Here is a 13,022-nt window from a genome sequence, read left to right on the forward strand (position 1 = left end):
GGTATATTATCTTTGTCTAATAATACTAAGGTTGGTGAAGTTGATTTCTATAATCATAAAAAATATAAAATGAGCAATATAAATAATGTTTTAAATTATTGAAATTTTTCGTAGTATTATTTATTTTATTTGTTGTAATAGGTGTTGAGTTTCAATCAGTAGTTGAGAGTCTTCTTTTAAGATTAAAATTATTTACTTTGATTTCAAATATACAAGTGTTATATAAACTTAAAATAGTATTAAAAAGAAAGTGAATAGTGAGTAGTTTCTAAGTGCTTCTTTGACTTGTTTTCAGCTTAATTTTTGAGTTACTATTCCCTGAATGGAACCAATGAGAGTAAACAAACCAAAAACAAAGCCTAAAATGCTTAAACTCCGAAGCATGATCCACTTAGCACTCCATGCTTCAGTATTAGACAGACCTAAGTACATTTCCACTGGAAAATATATGGTTAATGGCCAAAAGATTAAGCTTCCTAGTACTCCCAAAATCTGGTTGAAGTAAGGGAACATCAATGCAATCACCGTGGTTGATGCCACGTAAGCGGTTCGGAAAGACAGCCTCAGAAAATTCAGTTCAAAATCCGGTAAAAATGGCAGTTTCAAGAAATATGAGTGATTCACAAATTCATTATCCGGGTATTGAAAGCGGAACCAATTCTCAACAATGGCAAAAAGTGGCTGACTATACACCTGCACCAAAAAAGTGAAAGAGATACTTATTTTAAAACAGAGAGAATATCATAGCACACATGATAAACTACACCCTAGTTTATAAAGTATTTATAACCTTTTATTAGGTTAAAATATAGAAAATTCTAAGCCTATAAATATAAGGTCTAATCTAGTAATTAAATATACAAAATCAAAATACATCAAATTAAATTAAAATATTCTAAAAATGTAAACTAATATCTTCTAAATAATACTTGAACTCTTCATATCTCGAATATTTGAAGCACGTATCATTTATCCGAGTTTTTTTGTTAATTAAGGCTAATCAAGTTGGTCTAACATAACAAAAAAATAATTATGACTAACATTATTCTAAGTCTTATTGTTTAATTTAGTTGAACTTAGTTCATAAAAAGACTTAGATCTGTAGCATTACTCTAAAATTTAAAGTTTGATATATATACTAAGACTATGTTGTATTTGTGTACCTGATATGCACCAACAAGGTGAACCACAATACAAACATTGACAAAGTTAACAAGCCAATAATACTTGGAGGATCCAAAACCTGTTAAGAGGTTTCCTGGTGTATCATTACCAAAAGCTGCATATCCAGCTCCTCCACAACCAAGGTAGAAGAACGTTGTGATCGCCACCGATATCACGGAGGCCTTCTTCATAGTTTGGTTTTCCGGTGGAGGTGACTTCAGAGTATCCTTCAACAATCAAAGCAACTTATATTAGAATCTATAGTAGTTAAGTTCTGGTATGATCATAGAACAGATATACCTGAATTTCCAAGAGAATTGTTGAGAATGGATAGGAATATGATATGTCACCAAGTGCTTGAGCAACAAGCCATAACTTTTCAGTTCTACTCCTGCTTCCTGATTCCTTCAATGCTACCTTCAACATAACCTTTTTCTGCATCAAATTGTAGAGTAAGAAAGTTAAATGCTTGTTGAATTGTAGCTCGCAACCGCACGAATCAAGCAACTGTCTAAAGAGCATACCTTTGATTTGCAGAATGGAAAGGGCCATTCCTATGAAAGAATAAGCAAATGACATGATTGCAGCAACAACCGAAAGCCATTCAATGTTATGGAAGTTTGGTATCTGTGAAAGTACAACTTGTATAGCCCCAAAAATCAGCATATAATATGCATCTACAAACTCACATGCTACTTCTTCTTCATTGGTATGGTAATAAATTGAAACCAAGATTGTTCTGTAGTCACAAACTAAACTAATATCAGCAATCACGCATATAACAAGAGAGTACTAGTCTATAAGTCTAAGATGATGCACCTTATGCTGATAGCTGATGTAATAACATAAGCAATTCCAAAACCATATAAGCTTATATTCACAAGAAGGCCACATAACCGTCCATTCTTTTAGTCCTGTAATTCAGCCAACAAGAATCTTGATGCAAAGACTTAAAAAGAGTAAGAATAAAGAGAAGTAATGATGAGAATGTACCTAGATGAGAATGAACAGCATCAAGGTAAGAGGCACTACGGTGAGGTCCAAATTGAGGATGTGGAGAACGGTAAGTGTTGGAGAGAAGGAAAGAAGAAATGAGAGTGAATGAAGCAATGTGGAGAATGGAGAATGGCCCTGCAATCCATCCAAGCTGTCCAATGCTCCATGCCAGAGACAGCACTCCTGATCCTATCACTCCTGTCACTATGTGCGTCACCGCCGTCCACGCCGTCCCTATTCATCATTCATTCGTTCATTCATTCTTCTACGTTTCGGCCGCAATATTGTTGCTGCAGTGTCAACTGTCTTGGCAATTGGCTCTGCAGCAATTATTATTGCGGCCGTTGCATGTAGATTTGGAGATATGACAAAAACAAACCTGTTCTTTTGAGAGGGTGAGAGAGCAACAATGGTGTCTTGTCATCATTACTTGAAGCTGGTTCTGCTGCTAACCCCATGTGGTTTGATGCTTTTAAGGTTTGTTGAGATCAATCCTCAATAGAGATCAGAAGTTATTGACTCTTTATATCCGCCTCTTTTCACAAAAGCATAATAACGAATCGCATTTAAGGTTTTCTACTTTTGTTGTTAGAGCCTTAGCAAACAGAGCATGAATTATTACTTCTTTTTTATGAGGTTTCTTGTTGGTATTATTAATGTAACGTGAGAATGACATGATCAACATATAGATGGAAAACGTGCTATTTATTTAGAAAAATATCTGAGAACTATCAAAATTGATTGTTTTTTGTCATAAATTAACCATCGATGTTTAAAAGTGTGTATTAAAAATATGTTGTTGAATTATTAGACTAAAGTAATTGAGTTAATGATTAAAAGTTATAGCAAAAAACAATCAATTCAGATAACCCTTTAACATTTCTTATTTGTTTATTCATTTAATTTAATTTGTTTTTCAACGATGGCTGGATATTAGTTTATTCCTAACGTTTTAAGACTAGCATTTTTATCTTTTTAATATCGAGGATACTTATCAAGTACATAACCCATACAAATTTTTTCAGTAATTATAAAACTGAACGTGCAAGTCTATGAACCACAATATTGGTTTGGCACAAGTACGAAATAGTATCACGTAATCTGCGTTGACTAATCAATCCAGAACCATTCAAATTTCAAAGTGTACTCAGCACACCGTGTTAATCGAAGCTTATGTAACCGAAAACTGCATACACTTTCCCTAAAGTAAACGAGTTTGTAAATTAGTGCCTATAGCACGCATTAATGTGCTCTAAGAACTAAGAAGTAAGAACATGCAAGTATTAATGCCTTGGATTGTTTAATAGTTCCTATAATATGTGAAAATATATGAGACATTCCCAATTCAAAACCTAGATAACTACCAATAACGATGTAATAAGGAGTATAGATACTGCATACGTGCTTATCTTTCATGTTGAATAGCCTCAATAGTTTTCTGGTACATCTCAATGTAAACCACTTGTTGCAAAAACAAAGCTTGCAAACCAAGAATCCATCAAAGACAAAAGTCCTTCTCAATAATGTTCTATTGTGAATCATCAGAGAGCATTTATCATTCTCTTCATCTCAGCAGACCTCCTGGGATCCGGTTCGTCTATTGCTCTCTCTGTAAGTACTTGCTTGATGCGGCACATTGACTTCCGTACCTGATTTCATAAACAAACTTCTCAACAAAAAACACTTAAACTAATCACCTAGTGTTTCTTTCCCACTCCAATAACAGAGTTTAACAGTAAACATTAGGTTTCTCTCTAATCTGTATTCTGTCCTATGCAAGCATTTCTTACGAGAAAACCATTTAATTTTGATGTACTGTCAGGATAAAACCATTTTACACGGGCATCCAATCACATAACGTCATATTAGCAAAAATAATTACACAGTGCATGAAAATTAAACTCAAACCACAAAAGTATCACCATAACCATTGTTCTATGAAGTATCCACATATAATGTAAACAAGTAGAGAAATCATATATATGTATATATATACCTTGGGGATGCGTTCTGGGTTAGGAAATCGTAGGTTCTGGGAATTGAGCATCTGGCGTTGAGTCATGAGCATGTTTTTCTCCTTCAACAACACATACCATAACTTATGAAGATCATCCCAAGACTTCAAACGCAATTCGGAGGCCTTCCAACCCCGACCTAACAACAACAGATAAACCAAGTAACTAACCAACAAACCCATCACTAGAGCATAATTGGTACCTCTTTTATAGCTGCAAATAAGAAAACCACATTCATAACACACTAGCAACAAAAATGAACATCCAAACACAAAGTGAAATCATGTACTTTCGGTTAACATTTTCGAATTTTGTTATTATCATTTGGTCATTTGATCTTAACTCGCAGTCTGCAACTGCAATTGCGCAGCAATATTGCTATTGTGGTGCATTCTGCAATGCAATCACAATAGCAATTACATCCCAAACAGCTATGATTTTCCGAAAAAACACAATAATTGCTACAGCAACCACAATTTTAAATAATTATAGCAATTCAGGAGTATTCTATATGCAAGTTTAGGTTTAGGCCAATTAGCACAATAATTAGTAGATATAAGCTTTGATTTGGATACAATTTAGTGAGCTAACTAACCACAAAAACAAGTGAAAGTTACCTATGGTGGGAATCAAATTCTATAGATAGAACCAACTTGGAAAACAAACAAAAACCCTAAGTTATTTATAACAATGGAAATGAAGGAAGAGAAAGAAGCGCAAAGTGGATACCATATACAATAGGTTTATCACTTTCCATGTCCCTGTCAACCTCGAAGAACTCCTCAAGAGGGTTGCGGGTTTTGTCGCCGGCAGCAGTGGCGGTTCCGGCGGAAGAAGCATAGGTTCTGGATCTAGCAGCTGCGGCGAACAGTGTTCGCCCAAACGTTCTCGACAAATACATCACTGCCACGTGGCCTCTGCAACAATGATCGATTTGGTTGATTAATTAGTTCATTTCATTTCATGCTCATAATTGAAGAGAAGAGAAGAGATATACCCAAGGTTCAGAAAACCGGACCGGTCATCAAACCGCTCTAGTCACTAGTTTACTGGTCTAACCGGTCCAACGATAGTTCAACCGGAAAAACCGTTTTAGAATAGAATAATAAATAAATTATAAATACACATCCTAAAATATAATTATAGTCTAATATAAATCTTAAAATATCTTCGAAATTTAAAACACTACATAAAATATCATCAACCAAATACATATGATCTTATCAAAATCCAAACTCAAGTTAAATAGTAATAAAAGCAGATCTAAATATTAAAACCAGAAGAAGCAGATGCTTGGCTAAGAACTATATATACTGCAATGTTTCATAAGGCCTAAACATTAAAACCAAGGTAATAATAATAATGCTACAACTTTTAATTACAATATAAAAATTTATATAGACAGGATTCTCTCTATAGGTGACAAAAACATAACTAATCACTACTTTCCTCTTATGTCTTATGCACAGAAGTTGATAGAATACAAGAAAGAAAGAATAGGAACTTGAGATTTGAGAAGGCATATGGGATATAAGAAAAAAGAAGACAGAACAAATAAACCCTATGATCATTAAACTAAACAACCAAAAACCAAAAATAATTTGACAATTGCAGGAATAATACTTATGATAAACTGTGTATACTATAAACAAACATTAATAAATTGGTTGTCCTACACAGTTAATAGGAACTATTATTCTACTACCCTAGTTCCAAATGCTTCTCTTTTTAGATCCCCCAACAGTATAACAAAATTATCTTTGTGAGCTGTTCACATCCTTGTTGGGATTTAATTACAAAGGTGTGAAATATGGTGTCATTTGCAGCTGCTGAGTTTTGAATCAATAACATTGATTTGTGCCTCTTGGAATGTTTGGATCACTCTTGAAACCGGATGAGAATCAAGAGGGCAACTCACCCTAACAATCACCTCATCCTGTGCTGCTTCAATATCCACATCAGCATTAACGAAACAGAGTAACAAATTAACAATTACAAAGTAACAAATTAAACAAGGTAACAAATTAACAGTTACAGAGCAGCAAAAGTGCAAAACACTAAATTGAAGACCGAAGAAATTGAACAGAAATCGAAGTTCCCAGAATTGGCTGTTGATCCCAAATTTTCATTGCATTGGCAGCCATTCAACACAACACAATTCTGCCTAGTGCCTATAGCATTCAGCCATTCAACACAACACAAAAACATCAATTGGCTGGAAAACACCAAAACAGCAAGACACATTAGGCGTTCTAAAGCAGCAAAACACCAAAATTGCAAAGCAGCAAAACACCAAAACAATACAACATCAACATTAGGCGTTCTGGAATCAGAACCATACATTCTAACATAGAAGATGAAAGTATGAAACAGAGAAGATGAAACAGAGGAGTCACTCACCTGGGTGCTGACGAAGCGAAGACGAAGGGAGAGGCCAGCGAAGACGAAGCGGCGGTGCTGAGGACCAGGCGACGGCGGTGGCGCTGACGACCCGAGGACCGCGGGGACGCTGGGAATGCTTCAGAAGGGGCTAGGGTTCACCGTTCACGTGTGGAGTGAGACTGAGATGAATGAATGGGGGAAGAGACCAGGCGACGGCGGTGGCGCTGACGACCTGAAAACCCCGGCGACGGCGGTGGTGACTGGGCTGGGATTTGGGAATGCTTCAGAGGGCTAGGGTTAGTGAGAGTCTGAGACAGTGAGACTGCGATTTGGGAATGGGGGAAGAAGGGGGGGCATAGTTATCAGAACCGAACCGGCAATCAACCCGGTCATATGACTGGGTCACCGGGTCATTGGTTCAACCGGTGGGTCACTGATTCACCCAGTTGACCCGGTCATAATTTAAAAAAATACAAATTATATAAATAAAATTAAAATCAAGTATTAAAACTTAAAATGCAAGTCTTTACAAACATAATAATAATCAAATATTAATTTTTAGACATAACTAATTATGCAAAAAGAGATAATAAACTAGTTTCTAGTACAAAATACTTTCACCATTTAAATAAACAAGAACAAGCAAAAGATAACACAATCGATAAATCAAGTCCAAGTGATCTTAAAATCGACATCTATATCTTCATAGGACAAATTTGGAGCTCGATCAACATTTTTCTCATTTTGATTTGCATCTATATCTTCCATAAGAAACACTGCATTATGCAGAACATCAGAAACAAAGAAAGAAGAGTTTGAAGAGAGAGCTACAAGAAACTAGCAAACTAAATTAACTTCATCTTATTCTTCCATCAATGAATCAATTCTACATACCTCTTAGAGGGATGCAAGAGCTTCATTTATAACAGAGTTGGAAAAGAGAGAAAGATTAGAGATCAGAATAACAAACCCTAACTAACTGTACCAAACTAATTTTGTTACTGGCCAACTCTCTTATCTCTTATCCCTTAACATACACCAACAAAAGATTTAGCATTTTTTAAGCAACACAACAACAAGGTTCAGTAACAAATTCAACTCAACTCAGTTATCTTATCCAGCAACAAATTTTACTTTCAGCAACAACCACATTTATGATATGTTCAGTATCAAATTCAACTTACAGCTGACAACAAATTCTACTTCTAGAATTCTAGCAACAAATTCAGCTATGATAACTATGACAACTTTCAGGCAGCAACAAAAACTTAAACTATGATAACTTTCAGGGAGCAACAAAAAAACTCCAATTCTCCAAATATGATTTACAGCAAATTAGCATTAGCTAATCATAATTTCAGCAACAAACTCAACTTTCAACAATAAATTCAAGATGTACTAATAATTTAAAGCAATGAAATTGAAAGAGGAATAACAAGGCCAAAGCTGAAACTCACTTGGGCAGAGAGATGAAGCAAAACTTAACTAAGTGATTATTCTGCAAAACAGCACCAAATTCAAGGTTCAATAAACTCAGTAATGATTTTCGGCGATGAACAAACTTAAGCTAAGTGATTATTTTGGCATGTCAACAACAAATTCAAGGTTCATGATAATCAGTAACAAATTTCAGCAACACATTCAACTTTCAGCAACAAATTACTTTCAGCAACAAAATCAAAGTGCAATGATGCAGCACCAAAATTGAAGCAGAAAGACCAGGGGAAACTCACCAAATCGAGTTGCACGAAGGAAGTTGACGGCGAAGGAGAAGCTGAACGCAGGATTCAACAACCACCAGATTCAACACCAACCAGATTCATCGAAATCAACATTAAACTAGAGAAAGAACAGGATCGAAAACTGGAGCTCACCTAGTTGAGAAGATGACGACCACCACCACCCGACGAAGCGAACGTAGGGTCACGGACTCACAGTGAGAGAACGAGAGCGTGACGAGGTGAGATACCCAGAGACTGAGAGTGACGAACTGACAACGAGGGGAGAGACGAGGTGAGGGTGAGGGGATTACGGCGCCGTGCTCGAGAGAGTGACGAGGTGAGGGTGAGAGGCTGCCCGTTGCCGACGCCAAGTTGAGAGAACAGAGACAGAGAGACGAGGGCACGAGGTTGCCTTTGGAAGTTAGGGTTCATTTCACTGAAAAAGGGGGGTGGGGTGGGTCTGAAACTGAAAAAAAATAAAAAAAAAATTAACATGACCCGGACCGGGTTGCATTAACCGGCCGTCGGGTCGAACCGGGTTCGACCGGGTCTGTTGCACAAACGATTTAACAAGTGACTCGATCCGGTCAGGTGACTGAGTGACCAGGTTTTCGATCGAACCGGCCAGATCGAGCCGGGTTTGATAACTATGAAGGGGGGTTCACGAGTGGTAACCGGGTCGGCGGGTCGGGTTCCACTTTTTTCAAACAATTAAAAACGGCGCCGTTTTACTTTTTTAGAGAAACCGGCCGGCCCAACCGACCGATTTTTAGCCGGTTCACCAGTTTTTTTCCAATTTTCTCTTTAGTGGTTAATATAGGAAGACCGGACCACTTGTATCGCCTGTTCACGGTTAAACCGGTTGAACCGGCCGGGCCAGTCCGATTTTCAGAATCTTAGATAGACCTTTTAAAAAATTGAAATATTTATCTTATTTGTTTTAAATAATTAACACAATCTCATCATTATCTTATAGTAGTAGAATTGAGTGTCAAATTGAAACTCATTTTTAATTAAATATGTAAACGATATAGACTAAAATGCACTAGAGGAAATAATAATTAAAACAAGATATTTGTTCATGAAAAAAAATAATTAGAATTTTATAATGCGTATTGAAAAATTATTATTAAAATTACACAACTGTAAAGAAGTAATAAAATTTTTGCCAGAATTAACCTACGTAGAAAAATATAAAATAATTATTACAAATTGACAGAAAAATTAAAATAAGATTTAAATTAAAAAATAATTTATTAACACTACTCTAGAATTTCTAATAATATATACTTGTGATGTTTTCTCGTCAAATGAATAATTATTCACGTAAAAAAATATATTATTATCGGAGAACATAAATCGAAAAATAACTTTTTTTTATATTTTAAATTTATTCTTTGACTCGACTCGCGAATTTAAATTCTATTTAAAAGTATGTTATTGATGAATTGGTTGCTGCTTGCACAAGTAAAATTTGAACTCCAACACTTATTTAAACGAACGAATAAATTGGTTACTCTGTCAACCCAAATTGATTAACGGAAAGATAACTAATCATATACCGTGACTACAAAAGAAACTTTGGGTGACATTTACTCTAAGTAAGTTCTTTTTATTTTATATATTCAAAGTTCATGTAAGGTTCGGAAGGCTCATCCTTAAATGCTCCTTGCTAGGTATGAAGTGCGTACACTTTGTTAATTCGTTAAATCTGAACTCTTCATTTATTATATTTTATTTGAGTGGTCTGAATTTAAAAAAGTAACCTATTAATCAGGTTAACCATTTTCTTTTATAAATTTTAGATTTTTTTATAAGTTTCAGATATTGGATTTATATAATTTTTTTATTAACAATTTTTTATTAAAATATGTTACTTTACTATATTTAAAATATATTATTTGAAATAATTATATTATTTTAGTTAATATATATTATTTAAAAGAATATTTAAAATTAATTATTTTATATTAAAAATATATTATTAGTTTTTCTTAAAATAACATTTTCTTTTTTTGGTTCAAATACTATCACAAAAAAATTTTACATAGCGACTATTCAAGAAATATTATATAAGTTAATAAAAGAAAGAAGTACTCTCTCTTTTTTACCAAAAATAAGAAGATTAAAATTCGTGACCTTTTAAGTGAGTATGAGAAGATTATGCCATTTGAATTATAGCTCGTTGGCAAAGAAAGAAATACTCGTAATTATATAGGTGGAAACTCAGGTGCCGTCGACTTCACGTGAAGTTGATAGTTGAAAGCTGTTAAATGGTTTGACTGATTTGACTAAATTTTCATTTAACGACTCTCAGCTATCAACTTTACGTGAAGTCGACTGCATTTTTTCACCAATTATATATTAAATAGAATAATTATTTATTAGGCTCATTCTTATACAATTTCTATGTATTAGGCTCATTCTTATACAAATAAAAATTTCTCTTAGTTTTATATCTGTAATATTTTATACCAATTAGCTTTAAAGTTTAATTATTTTTTGAATAAATTAATAAAAAAGTAATACAAATAGTTGTTTAAATATAATTGTATTTTAATTTTTCATTCTATTACGTACACGTTGAGGATAATTTAAAATAAAAGATAATAGACTTATTATAACTGCCATGTATTTTGTGCTTTAATTTGAATGTACACGTTGAGAATTATGGCGCTTTCATAGAGATAGAGACCAGGTTCTTCTACAGAATCGGTTTTGTGTTTGGAGTTAGTCAATCAGCAGCGGTGACAGACAGGCTTCTTCCTCTTCTATGGCATCGATTTTTTGGGTTTTGAAAGTCATTTATGGCAGATGTGAAAGGAAGTGGGTTCAAGAGCGTCAAAATCTGTGGCTAGCCAGAACGATAGTGGAAGCACCGCCATCAAACAAAACAGTGAATATGTTTGAAGATATCGCATCGACAATAACAGAGTAATGGAAGAATTCGATCAAATTTTTGAATACTTTTGTGGTGTAAAAGTCGTCTTTAACGAGGGAATTAATTTTTTTTATCAGTATCAATTTGTTTATTCAGTCCATAACAAAAAAAATAACAATAATAAATAAATTTAATTTACCTAATAATTTTTGATAGTAGGTTAACTTTTAAAGAGTACTGCACTCTCTATTTTACCTAGCATAATTTGTATTTTAGTAACACTTTTTCTTTTTTTTTTTTGGTTGACACACTTTTTCTTTTTTAGAATAATTTGTAGATTTTTATTGTGGTATTTCTTTGTTTTGGGGGTAGTTTTTTTTGTTGTTGTTTATAGTATCTCCTAAGCTGACAGCCAATGATAAATCCGTAGCAGATGTAATTTTGGCGTGATTTTGGTTTGATGAGATAGAATCATTGGGAGTGAAAAGAGCCCATAATAAAACCTGTAATAAGAGAAATTATTTTGGGCCTTGTGTATTAACTAAACCTCTTATGAGACCTATGAGGCTATGAATGACTATTAGCTGGATACAATAAACCTCATTTTTCTCTCCTAATATCTCTTCACTATTCTACATTCACTGAACCTAAATATTGAGCCTAATTAGGCTTATTTATTGTACAGATTCTTCTATATAGGGGTGTAAATTATCGAATCGAACCGAAATTTATCGCAAAATCGAACCGAAATTTATAAAATCAAAAAAATCAATTTTTTTAGTTTTTTCTTTTTGAATTAAATCAATCGGTTCAGTTCAGTTTTTAGTTGACTTGACAGAAATCGAACCGAACTAAATCGAATAAAAAATATGGCTTAATAATGCATTGAAATAGAAATTTTAGACTTAACAAATGTGTTTGTTTTATGTTTAGTTGTTGGAATGAGTTGAAATTGTGTTGAATATGAATGTAATGTAATGTTATTTCAGTTTATTGATTATTTTGAATATCATTTTACTGAGATTAATTTTCTATTAGTTAGGATTTAAAAACCGAAAAAATCGACCGAATCAAACCGTTTTTGCACAAATAACAAACCGATTGGTTGGTATTTTGTGAAAACCGAACAGATCGATTCGGTTGGTTTTTGGTCCAAAACCAAACCAAACCGAACCGATAACACTCCTACTTCTATATATATATATATAATAGATTTAATTAATTCTTTGCTCATTTTACTAAATTTTTAATTAAATTTTTTTATATTTTTAATTAGATTTTTATATTATTTTTAATTTTGTAATTAGGTTATTTTTATATAAAAATATTAAAATTAATAGAATATTTTTTTTAAAATACATGTGATCAAAGATTAGTTAAGTTTTTAATCATAAATATTTTTAATTTGTGAAGAAATTTTCAGTTAATCCTAATATTTTTTACACTAAAAAAACCTAATTATAAAATTAAAAGAAGTATAGAGACTCAATTAAAAAAAATATAAAGACCTAATTAAAAATTTGGTAAAACTATAAAGACCAATAGATTAATTAAATCTAAAAAATATTTACCGTCATTGCAATTTACAAACATCCAAAATTCAGCAAAAACGCAGAGCAAAAAAAAATCAAAAGTGCAAGAAAAAATAAATCAATTATAATAATAAAAAGGGTTAAGTATTCTTTTTGTCCCTAAGGTCTAAGGCCAAAATCAAAATCATCCCCGACCTTTTTTTGTTATTAAAATCATCCTCAACGTTACAAAACGTTATAAAATCGTCCTTTTCTACTTTAATTTTATTTTTTTTACTAAATTACCTTTAATAATTAATATAAATAATAAAAATAATATTAAAAAACCCTC

The 13,022-nt window shown here is 33.2% G+C and overlaps 1 protein-coding gene and 1 pseudogene across 10 annotated transcripts; both read right to left on the minus strand.

Moving 5' to 3' along the window:
* On the minus strand, positions 252–2,749 carry LOC107629848 (annotated as a pseudogene).
* On the minus strand, positions 3,295–8,699 carry LOC107629846 (39S ribosomal protein L47, mitochondrial). 10 transcript variants are annotated; one of them, XM_016332767.2, is made up of 7 exons: positions 8,432–8,699; positions 8,291–8,331; positions 8,015–8,055; positions 6,576–6,838; positions 4,905–5,092; positions 4,157–4,314; positions 3,295–3,809 (listed from the first exon to the last, which is right to left on the minus strand). In XM_016332767.2, exons 5-7 carry the CDS (start codon positions 5,074–5,076, stop codon positions 3,702–3,704), a joined length of 438 nt encoding a protein of 145 aa, XP_016188253.1. In that variant the 5' UTR covers positions 5,077–5,092; positions 6,576–6,838; positions 8,015–8,055; positions 8,291–8,331; positions 8,432–8,699; the 3' UTR covers positions 3,295–3,701. The 10 variants fall into 10 exon arrangements, with proteins under 10 accessions (XP_016188253.1, XP_020974063.1, XP_016188250.1 ...); XM_021118404.1 differs by having other exon boundaries at positions 6,576–6,879; positions 8,044–8,055; positions 8,432–8,698; XM_016332764.2 differs by having other exon boundaries at positions 6,576–6,879; positions 8,432–8,698.

Source organism: Arachis ipaensis, chromosome B03 (genome assembly GCF_000816755.2).
Source record: "Arachis ipaensis cultivar K30076 chromosome B03, Araip1.1, whole genome shotgun sequence".
Lineage (NCBI taxonomy): Eukaryota > Viridiplantae > Streptophyta > Magnoliopsida > Fabales > Fabaceae > Arachis > Arachis ipaensis.